The sequence below is a fragment of the Aythya fuligula genome, chromosome 23, assembly GCF_009819795.1.
Source record: "Aythya fuligula isolate bAytFul2 chromosome 23, bAytFul2.pri, whole genome shotgun sequence".
NCBI classification, from domain to species: Eukaryota; Metazoa; Chordata; class Aves; order Anseriformes; family Anatidae; genus Aythya; species Aythya fuligula.
Window position 1 is genome coordinate 5,268,432 of NC_045581.1, and position 26,244 is coordinate 5,294,675.

At 57.8% G+C, this 26,244-nt stretch overlaps 1 protein-coding gene across 1 annotated transcript; it reads left to right on the forward strand.

Moving 5' to 3' along the window:
• The first annotated feature begins 16,314 nt into the window (after positions 1 to 16,314).
• C23H1orf216 (chromosome 23 C1orf216 homolog) lies at positions 16,315 to 19,368 on the forward strand. The gene is made up of 2 exons (XM_032202193.1): positions 16,315 to 16,359; positions 17,423 to 19,368. Exon 2 carries the CDS (start codon positions 17,439 to 17,441, stop codon positions 18,162 to 18,164), a length of 726 nt encoding a protein of 241 aa, XP_032058084.1. The 5' UTR covers positions 16,315 to 16,359; positions 17,423 to 17,438; the 3' UTR covers positions 18,165 to 19,368.
• Positions 19,369 to 26,244: the final 6,876 nt, after the last annotated feature.

The window sequence follows — 26,244 nt, forward strand, 5'->3', positions numbered from 1 at the left end:
GAATACGACAAAACAACCCCCTGGTGTTTATTGGAGTGTAAATTCTCAAGTCTTCTACTTGGGTTCAATTTGTATACAGTTCTTGGTCTTAAGAACACACTTCTTTCTACTGCTTCAATAGTTCTGGTTTTGTTAGTTCCTAGACAAAACTTGCTTTATCATTGGCTTGAGGCAAGCTTGCTGCCCCTCATTACCGGATTTGAAGTGGGAGGCTGGATGTGGCCTCTCAATCCAGCCTCTTAGAATAATTTTTTTTGCAAGTATTTCACCATTCGTATTTTATTTCGTGTGTAGAGCAAGGCTGGAGTTCATTCCACTGGGCCACACTGCTCCTTCTGCTTGGCTTCTGTAATCCTCTGTGTGCAGAAGTAGCTCTCCCAACTGAAGCCTCACTGGCTGCTGTAAATTTACAAAGCAATCTGTTTGTTTACAGCTGTGATGGCAGCATTGCACTCTGCTGGGACTGAACAGAGTGTGCTAAAGGTGAGGTAAGTGTACACGAGGACCAGAGCTGTGCAATCCCTCAAACTTAGCCAAAAAGTGAAGAACTGAAAATAGGGTTGGAAGGGCTGCACAAGCATTTTGGTGAAGAAAAGAACAAAAACAGATGCATGTGAATGGAATAAGTTGCTGTAACAGTGCACCCATCCCTGCAAGCTTTTGCAAAATGTAATGGTTGGGCAAACCAACCCTGTTTCAGGTCATTCTAGCAATTACTATATCTGGATTTTAGGGCTGGGGTTTGAAAAAGCTTTTTACGCAAGAGACTACTATGCAGCTAATTCTCTATCAACAATTGTTTGCACTGGATTCTAAATTGTAGTAATTCAGCTGATTTACTAGACAGAAACATTCAAAGCTGCAAAATTCGGCACCTTTTATTAACTCTGCCGATATGCCTGCCACTAGAGAGCAGCAAGAGAATGCTCTTCCCCTAACCCAGGGGGAAGGAAATATGATTAAAGCTTAAACCATACTCTGACTCAAAGGGAAATTGTTACACTTTTCCGTGCTCTACAGCATTGTGCAGAATTAAATTAGCCTCTTCCCTAATTAGACCTATAATTGCTACATTTTTGCATCAGAAGGCAGTAGCTTGGAGAGCTGGGTTGAAGAGGAACACTTTCAGAGGGCTGGCTGTGCCACAGGGGTCTTACCAGCCTCTGCTTGGCGTGTGGCAGCCACAAAGCTGGCGTTTGGTTTTTCCTCCCCTCAGCACAGAGCTGAGAGCCAGCCGAAAGCTGTTTTGCTTGTTCCTGAGCTCAGCTCCTAAGCAGAAAAATCCGACAGGGCCTGAAGAGCTTACACGCTGGAACGCGCTGAATGGGAAGATTTCTGGCAATCGCTGTTTGGAACAAACGTTCCCCCCACAAAAGCCTTTTCAGGAGTCTAGGGTTTGTTAAATCCTGCTGTTAACCGCTGCGAGACACTCAGGAAATGCCTCGTGCAGGAATTATCTTCCATGCAGTGTGTTTGGAGGAGGCAGCGATAGGAGACCTAGTGGTGCTCTCACCCATCCTCGCCCTCGCCCTGCGTCCAGCCTTCCCCGGGCTGGCCTCCACTGCCCGTCTGACACATTTGCTCAGCCTCGGCTTCTCATTTTCAAGTATCGATTCAGCTCACCCCTCCTGGCACTGACAGGCTGTGGCTGTGCTAACGTGGAGAGAAAATCTCCCCCTCTTGCTGCTGGAAGCGCTGGGAGCTGTCCCGGCCTGGCCAGCCCGGCGGCGATGGGGATGTGACCGATGGGGACATGGCCAGGTGGGAATGAGTCCTGCCCGCAGCCCCAGGGCATGGCAGTGATGTGTTCGACACTTGGCTCCTCGCTTTTCCCATATAATCATCCCTTGGGCTAATTCCCAGCGGTTTTTGCTCAGAGCTGGGGTTTGTGGGGTCTGGGTTTGTCGATGCCTGAAAGGCAAGGCCTCTTAGCGCCAGTGCTGTGGTAGGACAGAGGATTTTCATCCTAATTAAGCAGCTGTAATACCTGCACATCTCCATGCCTCAGTTTCCCTTACCCACAGAAGGAAGAGAGGAATAAAACCTTTGGGATTTGGCCTGCCCCTGTGCTGCACTTGGGAGCCTCGAGGAGAGGAACATTGCTAAGTACCAGTATCGCCTGTTCAGTTTGCAGGGGAACGAGCTGCTAGAAACCTAAATGACAGCAAAGAAATTAAAAAAGAACTTATAATCAGGGGAACGAACGGTCTTCGGTCTGTGTTAAAGGTTAACATTGCAGACACGTTTATAATCATAGCTTTCACCACCGCGCAGCTCCTCGGGGGCTCGAGGCAGTCACTGAATTATGTTTTCTTTGCCTTTTTTTTTTTTTTCTTTTTGCCAAGAGACTGAAAGGGAGAGAGGAAAAAAACTATTTGTTTGTCTTGTCTAATTTAATTTATGTTATTTATCAAACAGACAGGTTATTTGGGAAACCAGATGGACCCAGGCTAAAATCATCTGTATTTCCAACATGTGAAAAATTATGTCAGAGTGGACACGTGAAGAGAAGCGTGCTGCATGTTTTGTGGGTGCTTATCACACCAGCTTCTGAACCTCGTCTGTCCCGGGTCTGTAATCAGTTGTCCCAGACCCAATACGAGGGTTAAAGGACAAAAAGAGCCCCGGGCACCCGCACAAGTGTGGATGGGGACAGGGCCTTCTCAAACACCCGTGTCACAATTATTTTCCCCCGCTGGCTTTCAGCCCTCCCATTAGCTGCCTCCTGGGCCCTTTCTCCAGGAGGGGTGAACGGAGGACAGTTTTGGGTCCAGGAAAATGATTTTAGTGTGTTCCTGGTTTTGGGAGGAGGCAGGCGATGAGTTTTTCCTTCAGCTCTTTTCCTTCAGGCTCCTCACCGTTAGAAAACACAGCAAAAAGAGCAGCGGACATAGAAGGGGGGCAGGAATGGCCACAGCCTGACTGAAACTGAGGAGATAATTTAAGAAATTAGGGAGTGTGATGTATGAATAGAGTAAAAGAAAGCAAGACTCCTTTGTTACTAACAGACAACACTGTCCTCACTAAGAAGAAAAACACAGAGCAGAAAAAAACCATCTGCAGGGCTGATAATTCACAGGTGTGGGCCGGGGAGTGCAGGCCGGCCCGAGCACACCTCTGGTGCCCGTGCTTAATTAGCGGGCCGAAATCAGCTGGATCCCCTTCCTGAAGCAAATTACTTAAAAAGCTGGGGTGAAAAGTGGGGCTGGGGAAGTGGAGAGGTGAGGAAGCTGCTGGGGGTAGTAGGGCAGGGTTCCTAAATTATTTCTTGGTCACAGACCTGAGCACCCAGTGGGTGCCCTGGGGTCTCTCAGGGTGTGCAGAGGCTGCCAGGCAAACAGCCCTGGGATCTGTGTCAGGGTCGGGTTTATTGGACAAAACTTTTGTTCTATATTAACTATTAGTCATTAATACTAATTATAACACTGTGTGTGCTCTGTGTGGACAGATGTTGGGTCCTAGTGGGCTGTTATTTTCTCTCGTATCATCCAGAAGCCCGGTTTATGGCCAACTCCAGCTATGCTTCTCCAGACAGCAGAGGCCTGAACCAGCAGTAATTAAAGAAAATGACATAAAAGATTGCCCTGCATGGGAGAGGGGCGAGGAGCAAGTCTCCCCGCTTCGCAAGAGATTAATTTTATTTTTAGCTAATATTTTCTTCTCTGCTCCTCAAGGCTGTTTTCATGCAACAAGCTCTGTGCTGCTTCCCCTACAGTGCCCCATTGATTTTCAATATTTGATGATGTTCGTGCATGCGGTGATGAAGGATGGGTATCGGAGAGGCTTGTCCCCCTCGGAGGGTGACACGTGCATCCTTCACCTGTGTCCTCGCAGCACCCTAGGACCACCAGGCACCTTTCAGGCTGAAATTTATGGGGAGACCCTTGGAGGGGAAACATTCCCCATGCCTGGTGTCCCATGGGCAGCCCCTGCTTCTCTCCTCGGCCTTGTCGTGTCCCTGCCATGGGCACCGTGTCCCCTGTGCAGCGTCTTTCCCTGGTGCCTCATTTCCAGCCCCTACGGTCAGTGGAGACTGATTTCTGTGCAGGAAGTGTAATTAATGGCTGAGGCGCTAACGCCACCTCGCCGGCTGCTCAGGATATTAATAGGTGGTATTTCCACATTCCTATTTTACATCAAGCCTGAAGGGGGGCTTTGAAATCCCCCGACCTTCCACAATTAAACACCAGATCAGAAAAACAGCTTTTCCTTCCTTCCTTCACTTCTGCCTCCCAGCCCAGCGAGGTGGGGTGAACCCCAGGTAGGGACAGGAGTGGATTTTTCCTCATTTTTCAGTGCAGCAGAGAGGCACGGCATGGATGAGATGTCACCAATTCCCCTGCGGTTCCTCTTGCTTTGCAGGGCAGGAGGGATGGGCAGTGGGGACCCAGCCCCAGCTCTGTGCCCTGCTGGTGCCAGCTGCTCGGAGCAGACTTTGTACCTTAATGTCAGCACCAACCCAGCGCCCCAGGATCTACATCCTTGTCTCAGTGGCTCAAGAAGTGAGCCCTGGCACCTCATCTTGGCAAGGAAAAGCTCCCGGTGCATGGCAGCACCAGGATCCTACACAATGGGACGTGGTCCCAGCCTTGAACCGCGGTGGGATGTGGGTGCAGACACCTCGGGGGGGGGCTTCTGCTGCAGTCTGTGGGCTCATTCCTGAGATGCCCAAGCAGGACATGTGTCTGTGCCCCAACCACAGCCAGTATCTCACGCAGGACGCGCACCCCAGGTCGGCGAGACGGGAAGCCGAGTCCCCAGCCACGCCAGACAAAACCAAAATATCAACCGATGCAAAGGAGATGATAATTAAAGCAACAGGCAATTATGCCTGACATGTGTTCCCCATTTCGCGTGACGTGAGGGCAATGCTCTCAACGTGAAGCTCTGAGCAAGGCTTCCGGGGGATGATATCACAGACGGATCTGGCCTTATTTTGGTAGCCTTTGCTCCACCTCCCCGTTTGCTGAGCGCGTATGATCCTTGGAGCCAACATGACATGAGCCCGAAAGTATGATAACACACCCGAAGGTGTCGTTCCTCGCTGTGGGGAGGCTGAGGAGTCCTGGGAACGGCCCGCCGTGGCCGCCCATCTACCTCCCTGCTGCTGGAAAGGGAAAAGAGGAGGTGGAAAGCTTCAGTGGGGTCAACGCCGTTGGCCAAGACCCCAAACATCTGCAGAGGGCAACAGCGGGGCTGGAGCAGCTGGGGTAGAAGCTCATCGGTGAGCACCGAGGCCCTAAATGCTATTGACTGGAAACTGGAGATGCCAAACCCAACCTTGGTGTGAGCCATTTGTGGTGCTGGTGATCACCGGGGTCCAGCAAGACCTCGGGAACCCATGGGGCAGCGAGGAAGGACCCAGCGGCATGGCTGCGGGTGCTGCTCGGATCCCAGAGCCCCGCCACGCCGAGCACACTGTGGCACCAAGCTGCCCCCCCATTGATTGCAGTTTCACACCCGGAGGCTTTGTGGTGCCGCTAACGAGGGCACGGGGCTGATTGCTGCTGGCCCCACAGCCCCCAGCTCAGGGGTCGAGGCCGGCAGCGCCCCGTGCATCCCGCGAGGGGAACGGCCCCGCTCCCAACATCTGCTTGGCGTTTGTTTGTCTTTCCTTCCCATTCATACCCTTTCTCTCCCCCCCCCCCCCAGCTCCCTCTTTTATCCTTCCATCTGCACGGGCCTAAAAATAGGGCCGCAGCCCGACTTTATCTGCTCCTCGTAAGCTGTGGGATGGAGACTTCAATCAAATCCCATTTGCGGCCCGGCTTTTTCCCAGGCTATCTTGGGGTGAAGCTGCTGTCGCTTCCCCAGTGGCAGGGGGGCCATGCTGGGGTCCCTGTGAACCCCAAAAACCCCAGTCTGGGGCAGTCAGACCCTTCCCAGGAGGGCTGCAGCTGCAGGAGCCTTTCCCCATCTCCCTGAGCACAACCCTGGCACTGCCCCGCAGTCCTCGTTGGTGCGATGGGGATGCCCACATCCACGCCCCCCACTTTTCATCCCTGCAGCCCCCCTGATCCCCTGCTGCGCCCTGTTTTTGCCCAGCTCCCTCCCTTCCCTCCAGACCTTTTGCTTTGGTCCTGCTTTGAGTTTTCTCCCCCCTCTCCCCGTTCCCTCCCTGCGCTCCCTCTCCATGAAAGGCTCCTCTTGTTCGGCAGCAGGGAGGGTGCGAGCCCCGTGCCCCGTGCCCCCGCCTCGTGACTGCCGGCCGGCACCCGCTGGGGGTTCAGGGACCCCCCCGGGACCACGCGCCCGCCCCGGTGGTGGTACCAGGCACGACCGTGGTGGCTGGAGCTGGGGTGAGCGCTGGGTGCCACCCAAAACGTCCCCGCAGCCCCCCCTGTGGGAGCCCAGACCCCGCTCCTGGCCTGGTGGCACTGGACATCGGGGTGGGAAAAGCACGGGGAAAGGAGTGGAAGGGAATTTAAGGGGAAAAAATGAACCCAGCAGAGGGGGACGGAGAAGTGCCTCGTCTGGGAAGGCGCAGGGTGAGACCCCGCAGAGGTGAAGCTGCTGTTGGGATGGCGCAGAGCAGGGCAGGGTAGTGGGGCAGACGTAGCCCCCCAGGGCAAATGGGCACCCCAAAAGGGCCGTTCCCCATTGTCATCCTGCTCCTGGGTGCCAGGAGGGCACCGGCTGCTCCCCAGCTCTGCAGAGGTGCCCGGGTGGAGCAGAGGGACCCCCAACTTGTGCACCCCCAGTGAGGGAATGGAGCCACCAAGACCACCCAAACCACCACAATGGGGCCGCAGCAGGGCCCAGCTCTGCCCCATGGGCTGTGCCGGGGGGCATACAGGGTGCTGTGGGACCAGGGGGGGCATTTAGGGTGCCCTGGAGGTCCCTGTTCCTCCTGCTCTCCATCCTGGGCACCGAGCAGGGACGGCGCTGCTTTGGCACTTCCCCATGCGCCCCCCCGCCCCTTCCCCGAGCAGCTATGAATAAATCATTGTTTTATTAAAGAGAAGCAGCTGCTTTTTTCCTTCCCACCCCTCTTTTTTTTTTTTCTTTTTTTTTTTTTTTTTTTTTGGACACTCCATCCATATCCACGCAACCCCCTTGGCACATGCTCGAACGCCAAAAGCCCCATTGAGGGCCTCTGGAGCATAGCAATTGATACACAGAGATCCCCAAATCCTATTCAGGGCCGGCTTTTCTGCACGAGCAGCCTCTAAACAGCTAATTCACTGCTCTTTTTGTCGCCGGGGTTAAGTGGTTAAGTGTGTGCGGATCCCATAAAAGGCCTTAACTCCATGAAAAGCTATATTTACATTGTAATCACCAAAGAACTGTTTAGGCGGTCAATAGCGGGGGGATAGACGGGGGCAGCGAGCGGCGGCGAGCCCCCCACTCTCCCCCTGGTCCCCCCGGAGCAGGACTTTGTGGGATTACGTCCCCGCGCCAGCTGCCGGGGGGCCGGGGGCTGCGGGGCCGAGCTGCTTTGTCTTGGTGCAGGGCTGGGGACAGCCCAGGAGCTGGATCTTGGCCTTGGTTTTGCCACTGGTGGCCCAGGCCCACCATGGGGATGGCGCTCAGGGGCTGATCCTACAAAGGTTCATGGCCAGAAATGGGGAACGGGGGTGTCCCCTCTCCTGATGCAGCCCCTCACAGTGTTACACGAAGGGGATGAGCCCCCATCGCCCCATAATTAACGCGCTTCCCCTCCTGCCTTCGTCAGGAAGAGCTTCCCCGGTACCTCTGAGTGAAGCATGGGCTAAAATCGTCCTGCTTCCATGAGATGAATTGAGCACAGAGAGCGGCACAAGCTGAATTAATTCGCCGAGAGTGAGGAGGGGGCTTCCCTTTGCACCGGGAGCGACTCCCTCGTAATCAATTAGACGATGCTCCAACTGATATCCCCACTGGGGAACGCGCCTGAGCTCCCCACGCAGGTGTGAGTGCTCAGAACGAGCCCACGTTAGGAGAAAAAGGCAGCAGAAATCACCTCTGTCCCCCATGAGAGCCCCCATGAGGCTTGCCCAAGAGGGTCCAGGGGCTGATGCCACATCCCGTGTGTGATGTGGGGGTGGCCCAGGGCTGGGACCTTCCCCTGGACCCCAGCAGAGCCGTGTGGGACGCGATCTCCACGGGCGCGTGCTCCATCCACCCCGCTGCGCTCATCTCGTCCGCTCCTGGGAACGGAAATTAAAATGGCTTTGCAGTTATCAATTACACCCGGGCGCTTCTTCTGGTGCCGAGTGTGAGCCGGGTGATACGGCGAGTCTGAAAGTGTTCCACTGCACCCTCCGGCCGTACGGAGATGGTAATTACAAGCCTGAACACCGTGGTTAAGCAGGGAAGGCGATTTCCCCGTGGGCAAAGCTCTCCCACCCCACGGACCAAGCTCTTTCTTTTCCAGAGCACTCTGAGCACCGATTTTCCCCCAATGAGGGCTGGAAAATGAGTCCCCGAGGCGCATCCCTGTGACGGATGCCCCAGGGGATCCCATCACATCCTTGCCCTGGGGACGGGGACACTTTCCCCATCCCCACTCCCACCACGAGCCACAGCAGCAATGATCGAGACCCCTCCAGGTGCTGGAGAGGAGCAGCACCGAGCGCCCCAGGTGCCAACCTGCTGCAGGGGCCAGGAGCCCCAGGGCAGCTCCTTCTCCCTGCCTCGCTCCCAGGGCCGACGGGGGTCCCGTGGGCGGCTGGGACCCCCGAGGCTCCCCTCCAACCCAGCCCAACACCACCGGGCGCTTCGCGTCGCTGCGGGGTTTTGTTTTTCCTCTCGTTTTGGCTCCCGCCTGGATTTTTCAAAGGCTCCCGAGCAGCGAGTGCCCTTCCTCCCCCGGCCAAGCGCACATTGTTCAAATTAGCGTCTAACTGAAAGGATATTGTTGGTTCCTGTAGGAAGATAATAACCTCTGGTAGCAGAGGGAATTTCACCCATGCAGAGAGAATTTTCCAAGCGGTTCCAGCCAGGAGAGCCTCTCGCCGGGATCCGTTTCGCCGTGACCCAAACAAGCTGATGGGAAGGGACCCGCCAGGAAGGGGGAGTCGGTCCTGGAATGCTGCTGTAATTGCTGGAAGCTCGGGTTTCCGACGTGGAAAATGTGCCCCCTCACCCAGCCCGGCACCAGGGCACCTGCGGCACCACTGGGGCCGCTGCAGAGCCCCAACAGGGCTGGGGAGAGCACCAAGGAGCAGCAGCCACTGCCCAAAAGTGTTTTGGTTCCCAAACGCCGGTGGGGTTTTGTTTGTCCCTCCTGCTTTTCATCCCCGTGCCTTTCCTCATGGCTTAGGCAACATGGAAAGGGAGAGAAAGAGGAAGGAAAGTGAACCAAGCCCCAGAATTTAAGCATTTTGTTAAAGAGTTGTCCAGCCCCATTCTCAGTTCCCACATATCATCTCAACCAAAATCTGGAAGCAAAAGCCTCAGCATCGAGGTGTTTTGGACCCAAAATTGGTCCCACAATCTGCAGGTTGCTGCCGGGGCCATCAGCACCATGCTCTGCTCCCCCCTCGTGCAAAGCCCAGCCCTAAAACCTGCCTGCTGGGGCCGAGAGGGGAGAGGCAGCGGCGTTTGCAGGGTGAGGACGTATAAACAGCCCCGCACAGCCTCGAGGAACATAAAACCTGCTTTTAAAACAGCGGGAGCTTTCCTGCTCCCTGCGAAGAGACAAGCCACGCGATTTCCAGCACGCGGCTGCTGACAGCAACCCGCAAAGCTCCGGCTCCGTGTCCGCAGGGGGACAAAGCGTGGGTGCTGTGGGACATTGCTCCTAGGGGCAGGGGTGCAGAGGGTGGCAGGAGAGGGACCACAGCACCCAGAGAGCACCCATGGCTGCTGCACGTGCACGCCTGCAGCCCTGCGTGATGGAGAGGCACTGCAAGGGCACAGACCCCGTTCCCCACCCTCCTGTCCCCCAACCTGGGGCGCACCCATGCAGGAGATGCTCCAGCCCCGCTCCTGCCCCTCTGCTGGGCTGGGATCTCCCTTTGCAGCCAGGTTTTGTGTCCCTCGTGGGCCAGAGAAACCAAACAGCCTGGACCCTGGCACTGCAGGACCCCGGGACCCCAGAACCCTGGCACCATGGGACCCTGGAACCCCAGGACACCGGCACCCCAAGACCCCAGGACCTCAGCACCCCAGGAACCTGGCACCCCAGCACCCCAACACCCCAGAAACCTGCCACCCCAGGACCTCAGCACCCCAGGACCCTTCACTCTCATCCCACACCAGCCACATCGACGCCCGGTGCAGAGCCTGCTGCCGCTCGCCCACCTGGCCGCAATGTGGGCGCTCGTTTCATTTTGCGCTCAAAATTTTAATTTTTTCAGCCAGCCCAGGCTGTTTTGCTCTGCCTGAATTTTAACAGATGTCGTGGCTTGTTATAGGTGAAGGGGAAGCTGAGAAAAAGAAAAAAAAAAATCAACCAACACACAAAGTGTCTTTTGATTAGAGCCCGTTCAAAGTTCTGCAGCGGAGCAGTTTCCACATCAGAAAATTCTGATTATGTGCAATCAAACATTTAATTTCCATGAACGCAATATAGTACAATTCCTCCAGGTTAGAATCTGTTACAGTTATTAATCAAAACAGGGCAGCTGAAACTAAACCTTTTATTGAATGTTGTGACAAAGGGATAAATTAAAGCATTTATGGAATGTATCAGATTTGTTTCCAAGGCTGCAATTTCAAAATCCTGAAGTTTTTTCCGCGTTATGAGGTCCAAATGTCGAGCCTTCCTATTTCAGGAAAAGTGTGCAGCAGCCGAGAGGTCGCAAGGAGCTGTCATGCGTTTCAGCTGCAGGGTGCGCGCCAAATGGGAAGGGCGGCGGGTCCCCATCCTGCGGGGAGGGTCGGGATGCGCTGCGGGCGGTGCTGGAGACAGGCATGAGAAGAAATAAAAGCTGCTGGGGCTGATCCTTGAGACAGCACCGGCATCAAGCCCCGTGCACCGGACAGGCACCGGCTATAGCATCCCTGGAAGGGGTATTTTGCGCCCCCAAACCTTCCCTGAGAGTATCGTGGCTGCTTTTGTTGTGTTATTTGCAGCTGAGAGCTCTGCTGCACTGAGTGCCTGTTTCCTGGGCTGCAGGGAGCTGGTGGCCGGGTCTGGCTCGGGCAGGAGACAGCCCAGGGACACGCGGTGCTTGGGCATGAGCCAAGGGTTTCATGCTCAGGGGCTGGCAAACGCCCAGCCGCAGATAGCGAACGATGGGGAGATTTCGTTTAGCTCCGCTGCCTCGGCTCAGCTGATGGACAGTGATCAAAGAGAAAAAAAAAAAAAAAAAGATGTGCACAGCGATTTTTCATCCCCAAATCCGCACAGACGGGAAAATCCATGAGCTGCTGAAATTCAGCCGCTGCTGGGGTGCGGAGAGGCAGCTGGCATCGCCCCGGAGCAGGCACTGAGGATGCATTGGGGTGCGCAGGATGTGCCCAAAACGGGCAGAGCGAGTGCCAGCGCTGGCATCCCCTGGGGTGCCACGTCCTCATTTGGTCCTTGCTACATGCCTCTGAGCATTTTCACCTGAAATCTCTTTTTTTTTAATCTGCCAGCTCAGCATTTTCCAGCTGCTGCAGAATACCAGCTGCCAGGCTGGGGTTGGGGATGCATCGAGCACCCGGAGCAGACGCGGGGACCGTGGCAGGACCCGTCCCGTGGCGCGGGGAGGTGACACCGGCAGCAAAGCCCCCGGAGCTGCTGCGAGCGCCCGGCCCTCCCACTTCCTTTCAATTTCCCAAACAATTTCCTAATCAGACCTTTCTGTCTGGAGTTTATTAGTGATTCACAGGCCCAGAGGAAATGGTGATTTTTGGGTCCTGGTCTAATGGAAGGGGTGGAGTCGGCGTCAATATTCCCCTTTTGTAGCTAAGCAGCGGATAAACCGCAGAGGAAACGGCTGGAGGACAGCGGCTCTGCTCTCTTGGCACAGCACATCTCCTCAAATCCAGATAAAACCCTTTTTTTTTTCTTTTTTTGTGAGTTATGAAAGCAAAGATGAAGGAGGCTCTTCTCCCTGGAGAAGGGCGGTTCGGAGGGGGCGTCTGTCCCGTGGGGGCTTCGTGTCCCGGGGCAGAGCCCGTGTCCCCATGGCTGGTGCCTTGTCCCTGGCCCTGGGGGGTGGCGGGGTCTGACCTCGAGTCCCGTGGACAGGGTTTGGCCTCTGCGGGAATCCCAGCTCTTGTGAAATCCAATCTGGCTGCAGATTCCTGGCATTTTTCACCAAATACAGCGCATCTGTCCCTGCCTTTGATTCTGATTGAAACGTAATTCGTTTTACAGGTAGATGGCAGGCGGCGGTGGGACCAGCGTGGGGGCCGGGGCAAGAGGGGCTCAACCCCTCACCCTCCTTCCCCTTCCTCGAGTGGTGCTGCCCATGGAAAACCCGCTGGGAAATGCAGACGGACAGAGGGGATGCGGTGTGCGAGGGCACTGCCGGCAGGGATGGGGACAGGGATGGGGATGGGAACAGGGATGGGGAAAGGGATGGGGACAGGGATGGGGATGGAAAGGGGGATGGGGACAGGGATGGGGACAGGGATGGGGACATGCTGGCAGTGACACAGCTCCCATTTCCCACCCCCCCAGGGCCAGCAGCTTTGCCTGCACCTCCACTCCACAGCCTGGGGCCACTTTTCTTTCCCTCAACCTACAAAAACGATCAGGATCCATGAAAACAAGAGCCTTGCTTCTACGTTTGCCGAGGCCCAGAGGCCAATCCCTCTGTAACATCCTCCTCCTTCTTCCCCCACCAGCGGGACCAGACCCTCCCTTCTCCACCTCCTCAACCCAATGTGCCAGCACCCATGGGTGCTCCCGGTGCTGTTTTGCTGCTGTTTCACAGCCTCGGGGCTGCGTGAAAGCCCTGGTTGCTCCTCACCCCACATCCCCAGCGGTGTCCCCGCGGGAGCTGCTCCCCCCGGACCCCGCTGCCCCCCGGTCTGTACCCAAAGGTGGTTGCAATTACCCCGCGTGCCAGCCTGGCTGTGGCCGCATCAGCCGAGCCGAGTCAGTGGCGGGGCAGCGAGGGGTGGAGGTCAGGACGTTGTTTACTTTAATTTCTCTGAGAGCTTTTTGGGAGATTTCCCCCCTCCGTTATTAAACTCAGATGAGCCGCTGGGGAGGTTAGGTCGCATGTGGTTCAGGGCACTTTTTTTCTTTTGTAATTCTTTTTTTTTTTTTTTTTTCTTCTTCTTTTTTGCGATGTTCCGCTTTTAACTCTTTCGGGACAAATTTGCAGTGCTGGGGTCCCAGCAGTGGGGTGCTGGCCCCATGGGGGCTCCGTGTCCTGGGCGGGCTGGTGCCTGGGTGCTCTTGGCCACCGACGACCCCAACCGAGCCCATTCCCAGCCTGGCTGCCTGGCAAAGCACCGCGGCCATCGCTGCAGGAGAGGGTGGGAGATGGGAATTGATGGCAAGAATGTGGAAATCTCCCAAAAAAACATGTTTCATTTCCTCCTCGGGCTGCAGGCTCCAGCCCACGCGCCCCCTCCTTGCACACAGCCCCCCCTGTGCACCATCCCTCGGCCGCTCTCCCGGCCTGAGCGCACGCGGGGAGCACGTGACGGACACGGAGCACGCACGTGTGCCACGCGTTGCACACCAGGAGCAGCCAGGATGGCTCTCACCTGGCCCCGTGCCCCCCCGGCAACCCCCAAAAAGCCCCTGAAGTCCCCCAAAAGCCCCTGAAGTCCCCAAAAGCTCTTTCTCCTCCCTCTTTGCATCCCTGTCCCATGGACGTGGCTGTGCTTGGGGCTGTGCTTCCCAGCTCCAGGTCCTGCTCCAGCGTGTCCCTGGGGTGCTGGGGCTGATGTAGGGGACCAGCCACAGCCAGAGGTTGTGGAGGATCCCAAAATTTGGGTGTGGGACGGCTGCCTGTTGTTCTTGGGTGCAGGTCAGGGAAGGGCCTGGGTGTCTGACCCTGCTTTGGTGGAGAAATGTGGTCTCAGGAGCTTCTGGAGCTGCTCGGGGGTCACCTCCTGCACCCTTCTGCCCCTGAACCCTGAGGTGCACGGCCTCCCTCTCGCCCAAGCTATCCAGCCCCTGAAACCCCAGCACATCAGACTTTGTGCTCAGTCATTTAAAATCGTTTTTTAATTTCCTGAAGGGAGAGCTTTTAATTTGTTCCTGGAACAAAGTGGGGGAAGAGGAGTGCAAGACAGCTCTGAAATCCATCGCTAAGCCCCGCTCCGCCTGCAAGCCCTCGCTCTCCTCCTGCCCCAGGAGAGCCCAGCACAGCGGCCCCATGTCCCCATGTCCCCATCACCCCATGTCCCTGTGTCCCCAATCCTTCACCAGGAGCTGGTTCCTTGGTGACAGCAGTGCCGTGCTGTGGGGTGTCCCAAAGCAGTTCCTCCATCACCGCTGCCCTGCTGGTGGCTCAGCACCGCTCGCTCCTGGTTTCTGCTGCCCCATCCACGAGCCTGGCTCCGGATCAGGGCTGTGCTGGGACTCGGTGTGGCTCTGGGGGGCTCCTCCCGAACGCAGACATTTTGGGATTTGCTCTGTCTAGGCGGACAGCTGGGGCTGAGGACAAGGCTGGGCTCCCAGCGCGGCCGAGCTGTTTTCATTGCAAACAGCAAATCCGCTCCGGCCTCGATCAGACAGAGATAATCCCAGGGCCGGGGGATCTGCACCGCTGCAAACCCCAACCAAACGGGACCCACAACCGTGAGCTCCCCTCCCCGCTCCCTCCGTGAGCCTGGCACCGATCCTGCCCGTGTGGTCACCAGCACTGGGGGGAGGAAAAAAACCCAAACGGGGGGGGAGGAAACCCCAAATACAGCACGAGAATACAGCACCAGGCCAGTGGCAGTGGATCCTGGCACCAACCGGCCCCACGGGACCCCACGGGCAGGGGACGGAGGGGGGCAGCACCCCGGCCCCCCAGCAGCACTGGGAGCCTTTTTTTGCTCATTGAAACCCAAATCTGTGATGAGAAAGGGTCGGCTTCAGCCGAGCTGCAGGAGAAGGTCCCCGGCCCGGGGCTGTTTTCCTCTTTGCTCTCTCAGTGCAATATTTTGCTTTGACTTCGGGCCCCTAAAGGGAGCTGGACACCAACCGGCGCTAACAAACACACAGCTCACAGCAGAGCCGAGCCCATTGTTCACCCTATTTTTTATTTTTTTTTCCCTTTCCTGCCCATTCCCAGAAGTGTCTGAGCCGGTTTCTGCCTTTCCTGTGGGACGGGAACGTTTCGTTCCTTTCATCTCGGCCTTTCCTACCAGACAGGGCCCAGGCTGTGGCTCCCAACCCCACCAATTTCTCCAGAGCAGGGCCTGTGGGGGCAGACGGGGTGAGGGTGGGGGGGCTAAAAAGAGGCGCCTGTCACTTGTGGGTGACGTTCCCCTGCTCCAAACCCCCGCAGTGGGGTGGCCTTGGGTCCCCCAGCACCATGTGGGATGCTGGTGAGGGCCCCGTCCAGACGGAGCCAGCCGAAGCGCCCGTCCCAGGGGGGGCATCTCCGTCCCCCCCCGGCTCACCCCGGCCCCACAAAGCATCTTTATCCCCCGGTCGCCTGCAGTGCTTCATGTGACCCCCCAGGCCCCCGTGGGAGCTGTCTGATGTGGTGAGGGGCAACAACGGCCCCATTGAGAGCCGAGTTCCCACTGCCCCCCCTTGCACCCCCCAAGGGCCCTGCTGAGCCTCACGGGACCCCCGGGACCGGGGCTGGGATGGAGCCGTCGCGTCCCAAATGCGGGCACCTCCCCGTGTGGTTGCACCCATGGGTAACCCCGCGACCCTACTGTCCATGGGGGTGTGTGTGGGGTGCACCCCTGTGACCCCGCTGTCTGCAGGGGGTGTATGGGGGGGCTGCACCCTCAAACCCATTGCTCATGGAGGGGGGGCTGCACCCCTGTGACCCCACTACTCATGGAGGGGTGGGGGCTGCATCCCCATGACCCCACTGTCCACAGGGGGTGTATGGGGGGGCTGCATCCCCAAACCCACTGCTCATGGAGGGTGTGTTGGGGGGGCTACATCCCTGCAACCCCACTGCCCACAGGGGGTGTATGGGGGGGCTGCATCCCCACGACCCCACTGCCCACAGACAGGGGCTGCACCACCACGACCCCACTGCCCACGGGGATGTCCGTGGGGGGGCTACACCCCTGCGACCCCCCCTCCTATTTTTCGGTCCCCCCCCCCGGAGCATCCCGCCCCTCCCGCGGGACCCCACAGCCACGCGTGTGCGGGGGCCCCGTCCAGCCGCCGCCCCCCACGACCCCCAGGACCCCTTCAGGACCCCTCAAGCCCCCTCCCCGTGCCCGGTGTCCCCCCCCCGGTCCCGTTTAAGGGGGGGGGGGACCCGGGGCGCCGTCGGAAGTGCGGGGCCTGGCACCTCCCCGTTTCCGTTCCCCCCCCCCGGTGGCGGTGGCGGAGGAGCTGCGGGCTCGGGGCTGCCGGTGAGCGCTGCCGGCACCGGGGGGGGGGGCACCGGGTGTGTGTGGGGAGGGGGCGGCAGGGCCGGGGGGGGGGGCTTGGGAATGGAGGTGGGGGATAAAGGACCGAGGGGGGGATGCAGCAGGACTGGGGGGGCGGTTGCAGGAATGGGGAAGGGGGCACAGGACCCGGGGGGGGGGATGCAGGACCCGGGGGGGTCGTAGGACCCGGGGGGGTCGTAGGACCGGGAGGGGGGACAGCAGGACTGGGGGGGGGTCGTAGGACTGGGGGGGTCCTGCAGGACCGGTGGGGGATGCAGGAATAAGGGGGGGTCTGCAGGACTCGGGGGGGGTCGTAGGACTTGGGGGGGGGGGGTCCTGCAGGACCTGGGGGGGATGCAGGAACAAGGGGGGGTCCGAAGGATTCGGGGGGGGTCGTAGGACGGAGGGGGGGCAGCAGGATCCGGGGGATGCTGTAGGACCGAGGGGGGGGCTGCACGATCTGGGGGTGCTCGCAGAACTTGGGGGGGGGGGGAGCAGGACCGGGGGGGCTGCAGAAGGACCGGGGGGGGGGGGCACGGGACCGAGGGGGGGTCTGCACCAGGCCACCCCACACCATCAGGGCTCATCCCCATGGGTGACCCCATAAATAAATGTTCCTCCTGCTGGAGCCTCATCTCCTTCCCGGCAAACCTCCATCAGCATGGCACTAATTAATTAATTAATTAATTAGCAGACACAGGCACGAGTGTGCCCCCCAACCCTTGCTGAAAGGAAGCCATAAAACCGTGGCTCCAGGCGGGGTGCCTGCCCCAGCCGTGCCCCCCCTGCCCCCGGGGCCATTTAGGGTTCCCAGCCCAGAGGCACCTCAAAACCCCGGGGGCAGGAGTTTGGCCTCGGCAGCTTTAAATGAGGCAAACGAAGTAAGAGGGCGTTTGCCTCCTTGTTTGGCCAGCCCTTGTACCCACTTGCCATGCCTCACAGCATGCCCTGACCCCCCCCAGCACCCCAAATCTCCCAAATCCCTTATCCCACAGCCCCCTGGCCCCATATTGATGCCAACCCGGTGTCCTGCTCTCTCTTGCAGGCAGGAGCCCGGCGAGATGTTTGCCGTCTGCCCGCCCGATGCCCCATCGAATAATTCCCCATTCCCGGGGGTCCCCACGCTGGGCGCAGCCTTCCCGGGTGCGGGGAGGGGCTGCGGCCCCGACCCCAACTGCAACTTCTCCGGGGAGGGGTGCGACAGCAACCAGAACTGGAGCCAGCATGGGCTGGGCAGCGACGGGGCCGGGGGGGGCGAAAACACGCCAAATCCCTCCAATAATCTGCTGTTATTAACGCGGAGACAGGCGGGGCAGGGTGGGCTTAGGGACGCCCCCCCGAGTGAGGAGGGCGAGCGCAGCCCCCCCGAGGGAGCGGAGGTTGTGGGGGCGGTGGGTGGCGAGCCCCCGGGGTCCCCCGTGGAGGACAACGGCTACGCCAGCAGCGCCCTCAGCATCGACAGCCCCGACAGCGCCTGCGGTGGCTCCTGGGACCCCCCCGGGGCCCCCCCCGTGACCGAACCCCATCCCGAACCCCTGTTCCCGGTGCTGGCGGAGGCGGTGCAGCACCTCCAGGACAAGGAGCGCTTCAAGGAGCGGGAGAAGGAGAAGCACCACGTGCAGCTGGTGATGTACCGGCGCCTGGCCCTGCTGCGCTGGATCCACGGCCTCCAGCAGAAGGTGGTGGAGCAGCAGAACCGGCTGCAGGAGAGCTTCGACACCATCCTGGACAACCGCAAGGAGCTGATCCGCTGCATGCAGCAGGGTGCCCCATGCCCCGGCCTCTGAGAGCTGCCCCAGCTCCCAGCCGGGGTTTGCTCCGGCTCGCCTCCTGTGCCCCGTTTGGAGCCCTTCGTGCGAGCGTTCGGCGCCAGGAATTCTGCTGGCCGCGTCCCTGGAGCTCTGCAGCTCCGTGAGGGTTTATTGCCGGATAACGCACCCCAAAGAGGGTGCGCAGTTGAAAGGGGGGGTCTGTGACAGCCCCAGGGCCACCTCGGGTGTCGTGTGGCTCACGCAGCAGAGGCCACCCCGCTCTCTGCAGAGTTTTAAAGGACGTTTCGTCGCCCACCTCTCCTCTTCCTCACTTGGCACATGCACCAGCACTCGAGGCTCCTGCACGGTGTCGCCTCCGTCCTGCATCACGGACCTGGAGCAGCCCGGTGGTGCTGAGCAGTGCTGAGCAAGGTGTCCCGTGCTCTTCCTAGGGCCTCGCCCCAGTGCCCAGCCTAATGAAGTACGTTTAAAGCCCTGCAGATACGATCTGAGCTAATGCACCAGCTCCAGAGAGACAGAGAGAGGGAGAGAATCACCCTGAAAAGTGACCTCAGAACGGTTAAAAACAATTCCAAGTCTCAACGGCTTCAAATCCTGTATACTTTTTTTTTTTTTAAATACATATTCAGTATTAGAGAAGAGTTAATTCCGATTTTTTTTACAACCAGGTTGTAGATATGCACATCCGTGTGCTGTGGGAGCTGCTTCACCGCGGTGCATGATCAGGAAGCCGCTCGCAGAGTCGTGCCGTGTGTGTGTTAATTTATCACTTTAAAGCAAACAGTATTTTTTTTTTTCTGAGCTGCGTTTCATCCAGCGAGGGCTGCACAGAGACTGTGAGGAACAGCCTCGTTAAACAGAGATTAAAAAGGAGATGCTCTGCATGCTTGCTGTATTTTCCCAAGAGCTTACATGACGTGTTGTGCTCAAGTTGCTGGTGTGGCAGGAGCAGCACCCTGGGGTCCGGATGCAGTTGGGACTGGGCTGCACTCCCGCCCTGGCACCGATTTAATTTCAATTTAATTTCTCATCTGGAAAGCCCTGTGCTGCCCCTCTTGTCCCCAACGTGGGGCAGGAGGAGCCCGACAGTGTCCCCAAAAGCACCCGGCTGCTCCGAAACACCGCCACGCTCGCGCTTGCTCCTGCTCAGCGCCTGCTGCATGCTTCATATCAGCCCACGGGCATCGCGCACACCCTAATAAAAACCTCGCAGGTGAAACAGCCGAGTGGGTTTGTTCCTTTTCTCCTCCTCCCCAGCACGGTCCCCTCCTGACCCGGGAGCATCACGGGGTGCGGGGCTGGAGCTGCCCCCTCCTGCGCCGAGCCTGGCTCCAGGCGGGCAGCGGCAGGGCTGGGGGGGCAGCTCGGCGCTGATGGGGCTGGAGATAAAAACACCTGAGTGCTGACCCGAAGGTGACTTTGCCTCGGGCCTCGCAGAGATTAAATAGAGATGAAAAAAAGGCCTTTGAACCTTCCTTCACCTTTTTTTTTTTTTTTCTCTCTCCCCTTTCCTGCTTCTCCTCTACAGCCGCTGAACCTCGGGGACCTGAAGGATGCGATAGCCCCGTTTAAAACCCTCAGGGACTGGGGTAGCGGTACCTGAAGGGGACTCCCGTGCAGGGCAGCTGCCTTTTTCCACCCTTTAAGTCACTGAGGAGTGGGGGCCACGAGGAGCTGTGTCCCCGGCCCCTGCCAGCCGGGTTCGTGGCCGTTTTTTGGCTGCTGGCTCGCGCGAGCCCGCGGCACGGAGGCTCAGGAGATGGAGGGGAACATGAGACCCCCAGGCCGGCTGCTCTCCTTAGCCAGCCGAGCGATTCTCTGTTTGTCTTGGTCGACTGCTTTACACAAATCATTATTTCCAAGGTAAATATTGTGAAAATCCAGATTATTTGCTCAAGAAATGAAAGAATAACTGCGGGAGCAGATCAAAGGGGTGGATCTGCTCCGCCAGCAAGAGGCTTCCTCCCCGAGCGCTGGGAGCCCCGATGCCTGCGCCCCCGGAGCTGGGTGTAGATGGCCAGCCGTGATTTGCAAAATCCACTTCTTCCCAAGTGTTTCCACCCCCAGCTCCGATACCCAAGCGAGATTTGCGAATTAATTAAACCCCCCACGGACTGCAGGGGGGAAAACAAAGACGCAAAAACCCACAGGGCTGAGCCTGTGCCAGCTTTGGGGGGTGATGTCCTCGCTCTGCATCCCGGGGGATGGTGACCCCGCAAAGAAATCCCCCCGCAGCCCCGTGCCAGCCCTGTCCAGCTCCTCGTGGGTGAGGATCCGACCATGGCTGGGCTCAACCTGGCCCCACACCGGGCATTTCTCCATCCTTAGAGATTTCCAACCCTCCAAAAGTAAGGTTCCAGATTCTCCTCCTGCAGATGGATGCTGTGACTCTTGGGGTCTGTGCAGAGCTGCTCCAGCCTCGAAGCCCCCCAGCCTGATGGCACAACCCAGTGACACCAGCGGGGTCTCGATCTGGCCGCCCGGTGGGGCTGGAGCCGGGGCTCGCACGTGACGGCTTCCTCGGCACGCGGGGAAAATGAGCCATGGACCTCAGGGCATGTGAGCCTGAATTTCCATGCGCAGCAGACAGGGCCCTTTGTTTTTAAGGTCTCCTCTGGAAGTTTATTGTTATTATTATATTAAAGCCCGGCAACACTGGGCCGATTTTACTGCGCAAAGCAAGGTTTGGCACACGGTGCCTTTCTTTAGATGTCAAAATAATGGCATACAAGAAAATCAAGCATTTGTGAAGGTTTGGAAGTAAATGTTTTACCTTGTAATTTGAATCCAGCCTAACTATTTCCAGTGTTCTGTGGGCTTAAAAAAAGGCCTTTAAAAATAAAATCGTACGATGTGATAACTGATGCCATGAAAGTACAAAAGAAAATGAATCAACGCGGGCCATTAACATCCAGAGATCCAGACTGGGATGCACTTAAAGCCCCCTTTTTTATTTTCAGTGTATTTCCACTCTGAAAAGTGACTCTAAAAAGGGCGTCCTGGGCTCTTCCATTTGTGTCTCGGGGACTTCCAGCTCTCCCACACTCGCTTTGCAGTGGGAAGGGCTTTTCCCTGCACCCGGCAGCCCCGTCCCGCGCCACCGCCCTGCCCGGGGCAAGGAGATGAGCTCAGCCCTTATAGAATCCATATGTGCTGCTGTGGTCGAGCACCTGCCACTGCCTGGGAGGTCCCAGAGGAGAGGAGAAGAGACGAGAAAAGAGGAGAAAAGAGGAGAGGGGCGCAGCTCTGCCCTGCATCACCCAGCGGGCTCAGCCGTCCTGCCCCAGGGCATCCAAGCTGGGCAGCCTTTTCCACGCAGCCCCTTATCTGTCAGAGCAGCACGGATCTGCAGCCCCCTGTGCAGGGGAAATAAAAAAGGAACGGGGTTTGGGGCTTCACCCTGTGCTCATGCATGAGCCAGGGTGGGAGGAGGAGTGGGGGTAAGGGGATGGAGGGACGTGGCCCACTGCTGCGTGGTGAGCAATGCCGCGGGATGCTCTGACCGCAGGGTGCTGCCTCTCCTCGTGCCTCTTAGCAGGGGAAGGCTCCTTACCCAGCCAGGCCTTTTTTTTTTTTTTTTTTTTTTAAATTTTTTTGTCCAGCCAAACTCAGCACACCCCAAGTGTCTCCAAAAACCCACGAGGCACTCAAAAAGGGGCATAGCCCAGCGAGGATTCGCACGATGGTGCCGGCTCCTGCGTGCATCACGCTGCAGACATCACCCGGGCACGTGTGCCGGAGCAAAGCGTGCCGGGATGTGACCCCCTGACGTGCCCCACTCCGGAGGTGTCGCGCTGCCTGTGCCTCCTCTTCATCAGCACCACGATGGGGAAGGCACCGAGCGCTCGGCTCTGCCGCGGTATCTGATGGAAACGCAGTCTGAGGCTGCCTTCTTTAATGATTCCCTTTGAAATGTTGTTGCTTCTGCACATCCCCCTTCGGGGTAGAATATTAAGCAAGAGCAACTCGGCTGGAAATTCAGATTGTTTTCGTGTCTGTTTTCATTTACATTTTAATGATAGAGAAATCTTATAAATCAGGCTATTTGCAGCACAGCTCCTCAAAAGGAAAGGGGGAAAAAATCAGCTGCAACCATCTCACCTCTGCCCTCTGCAAACTGCACCCGGAGCTGGGGACTGCCAACATCTTTCCGCATGAAAATGCTCTTTTTTTTTTTTTTTTTTTTTGCCCCCTTTTCCAGCTCTGTTTTTGCACAGCCAGCAGTGAGCTGAGCAGGCAGAAAGCAGCTTTGGGGCACTGCTGAGGTCGCGGGGGCTTTGCAGCAGCCAAGGCAGCGGCTTGCTCGGTGGCCTGGGTGGTGACACCCACGGGAAGGAGGAGAAGGGACCAAGGAGGTGACCGGGTCTCATTGCCAGCAGCTCAAACCCATTCAGCCTTCAAATAGGGGCTGGGGGCTTCTCCCCCCGTTGGCAGAGCCCCATCCCGGGACCTGGGTGCGCTCAGCACCTCGCCACCTCCTCGCATGGGGCAGGGGATCCGGCCCTCCCTGGGAAAACAGCTGGGAGTAAAGATCACTGGAAGAGAAGCAATAAACTCTCGGTTATTCTCCTGCCATTGAGGCCAATCAAGCTGCAAAGAGCGCCTCAAGGCCAGTTGTACATCATTATTTCGGAGCGCGTTCCCCGTGTGATGTAGTGGCTGTCTTGCTGGGGGGGAAGCCTGCGTGGCTTTAAGCAGCCGCGCTGAAATATCTCGAGCCCTGCAAGCAGGGCTTGGAGTCCCGGCAGCCTCCGTGCTGCACTTCAGTCCTCTAAGGGGATAATAATCCGAGTGCCACGCGAGCTCGCTGTCTAGGAGAATTTGATTGAGGGCTTAAAAACGAGGCTTGTGCACGGGCAGCCAAGAAACACCTCCCCAGCCCCAAATGGTGCCAGCTGCAAGGCTCTGCCAGCTCCTTTCGGCTGGGACAGGGGGGAGATGGTGGTGCTGGGCTGCTGAGGACGGGCTCCAGAGCCCCCGTGATGCACCCAGAGATGGGCACGACTTCCCCTGCACAAACCCAGGCATGGAAGTGCTGCAGCCTCATTGCAAAATATTGCTCACCTCCCTGCTCTCCTCCCTGCTCACCCCCCTGTCCTCCCGGCCCCAGCACCGTGAAGCTGGAAGCGGAGGAAGGCTCAGGCTGGGGTGGCTGGAGGCAGGTTCCCATCTTGTCTGTGACTAAACTCAACCTGAAAGGGTGGTTATGAACAGCCCTGCCTGGGCTGCACTCGTATCTGGATGTTCTGTTTTGGGCTCATCTCCATTTTTCTCCAGCCTGCCTTAATTTCACTGCACTCCGGGCAGGGCTGGAAAGGAGAAGGCAGCTCCCAGCTCTCGGTCATGGATGGAGGTTGCATTTGCACTAGAGCAAAAATAAATATATAAATAAAGACGTTTGTTTTTTTTTTGAAGCCTGTTGAGGGATCTGGTTGCTTCATTTTGCTTTCCAAAAATCTCCTTCCCCACCATGGCATGGCACCGTCCATATTTTTACCGGGATGAGGAGGAAATGGAGCTGCCCTTGGCACCGGGAGCACCGTGCCGCTCCTGCGCTCTGCTCTGATACCAACCCGGGCCCTTCCACCAAGTTTTTCATGCTCGAGCCACCCAAAAACCTTTGGGACATGAGGATGGGGTGAGCAGAGCCCAAGCACCTTGCTGCCACCTCGTTTTCGGCAGGAGGCGAGGCGGCGGGACGCCGGCCCCACGCGGGCGCGCGCGGCGAACCCAACCCGCCGCAGCCCGGCGGCACGGAGAGAGCTGGGAAACTTCTGAAAAATTCATGAAAAAGAAGAACACAAAGGCGAATTAAGAGGAGCCAGTAGCATCGGGGCTGAGTCTGTTTGGTGTTGATACTGCGCGGAATTAAGCCACGCTGGTCTTTCTCGTGGCCAGAGGGTAAGAAGAGGGCTCCCAGTGGAGAGGACCCAGCCCGGCGCTGGCAGCGCTGAGCGGGGATTGATAACCCGGCACGGGGGGAGCGCCGCGGCTCCCCCGGATGCTGCTCTAGGCCGAAAAGCCTGCATTTATCCCAGCGATAGCAGCCAAGCCAGCGCTGCAGGCCTTGGGGGTAAAAAAGGCTTAAAAACCCATCCTTCATTCAGCAGGCAGCTGAGGCGGGGAGGGGGAGGAGGAGGAGGCAAAAAGAATGAAGGGCGAATTCAGAGCTGGGGGTGGGGGTGGGTTGTGCCCCCAGACGAGGGGCTCAGCCTGGCTCAAAATCCTGAAATCCCCCAAAATGTGGTGGGAGGGAGGCAGAGGGAGGTGCCACCAGGAGGAGGTTGGAGGATTCCTTTGAAATTCAGGTGGGATTTTGCTTCCCTGTCCCCATATAACTCCCCTCTCCATCCCCAAATAACTTCCTTCCCCATCCCCAAATGTCTTCCCTCCCTGTCCCCAAATAATTTCCCTCCCCAACCCCTGGTGACCCACACTGCGTGACCGGTGCCGAGCTCGGGGTCTCCTCACCCACATCCCCTCCTGCACCCCGTTGAGGCCACGCTGCCAGTGGGATTTTTGCCTCAGGGGACAGTTTCATCGGCCCTGTGGAGCAAATAACGCAACGTGACAGCGAGAGCTGCCAAAAGCAGCTGGGGGGCCCACATGAGGCATCCACCAGGAGCAGGCGGCGGTGTGGAGAGGATGCTGCAGGGACAGGGGTGGCTGGGAAGGTATCCCTAAAATGTCCTGCCCGTGGTGGGACCCCTGTGCCATGTGTGAGGCTGGTGTAGGGCACCGGGAGGGGAGAAGCGCCCGGTCCCTGGGGCAGGTGGCTCTTTGGGGACGGGTGGCTCTTCATGGGAAACTTTTAAAACGGGTTCAGCTTGGCTGCAGACTGGAAGAAACCCAAATTTTGAAACCTCGAATGTTTTACGAAACTGTTCTTGTTTCCCAGCCAACCCTGCTTCTGAGCTCATCGATGGCAGGGCCGGCGGGGCCGTTAGGATAACCTGACCCGACAGCTCACACGGCGCGGGCCAGAGGAGCGCACTCACTCTTCTCCACCAGCCCCCACTTCCAGCATCTCTTCTGGGAAAGCAGTCATCGTGGTGACCACTGCAAGCCATAATTATGGGATCAAACACCTCTGGGACCCCGCGCAGGCCCTCTTGGGGTCCTGGGGACGTGCTGTTAGCTCCTGGAGGTGGCCACCGATGGCCACGCTCTCCAGAGAGCTGGTCACCACCCAAGGTGACCAAAAGTGCCACCACCCAGCTTCTCCCCGTTGATGGGGGAGCCTCCTGTCGGGTTTCTGGGTAGGGTGCGGAGCGCTAGGACTGCGCTGCGGAAATAATTCCGATTCGGCATGCGTGTAATTACAGATATCTTATCCTAACAGGAGGAGCCAGAACACCAGCGGGTATCGAGGGATGATCTTGCTGATGCGGAGCGGGAGGCGATGCAGCGAGCGGGGCACCCCTGGTGGCAGAACGACCCCGACCCCATGGCCTAGGGCAGCCTGACGTGACCACGAGTGTCCTGAGCGTGTGGCACTGACATAGACACCTCTGCTTGCAGTCTCACACAGCTCCTGTCCCTGTCTCTCGTGCTGTTCCTCCCAGGGACACCTACAAGGGACAGCTGTCCGGATGGAAGGTGTCCACCGGGACAGTCAGAAGGGAACCGGGCAGCATCTTCAGGCTCTCAGTGGCAGGAGGTGACTTCTCCCCAAAAACTTTTGCAGACTGTGGTCAGCCCCCTAGCCCATTTTATTTTATTTTATTTTATTTTATTTTATTTTATTTTATTTTATTTTATTTTATTTTATTTTATTTTATTTTATTTTATTTTATTTTATTTTATTTTATATTTTATTTTGCTTAGATTCAGCCCAAACCTCGTGGCTGGTGCGCTGCCGGCTCTGCCCACAGCATGCTGGGGACACCAGCTCGGTGCCCTGTCCCCTGGGCTTGGTGACATCCCCCTGACATGGGGACAAGGTGGGGATGGAGCAGGGCTGTGGGTTCACCCCCCGGTGCTCCGCAGCGTGCCGGAGCAGGCTCCCGCGATGAAGGGGAAAGGCGCAGGGAGCTCCTCGCAAATGAAAGGCAGCCCCTGCAGCAAACTCCTTGGAAATTACCCCGGTGATGAA

Excerpts from the sequence above, each read along its gene's own strand:
- C23H1orf216 (XM_032202193.1), top strand. The coding sequence starts at position 17,439 with ATGTTTGCCGTCTGCCCGCCCGATGCCCCATCGAATAATTCCCCATTC.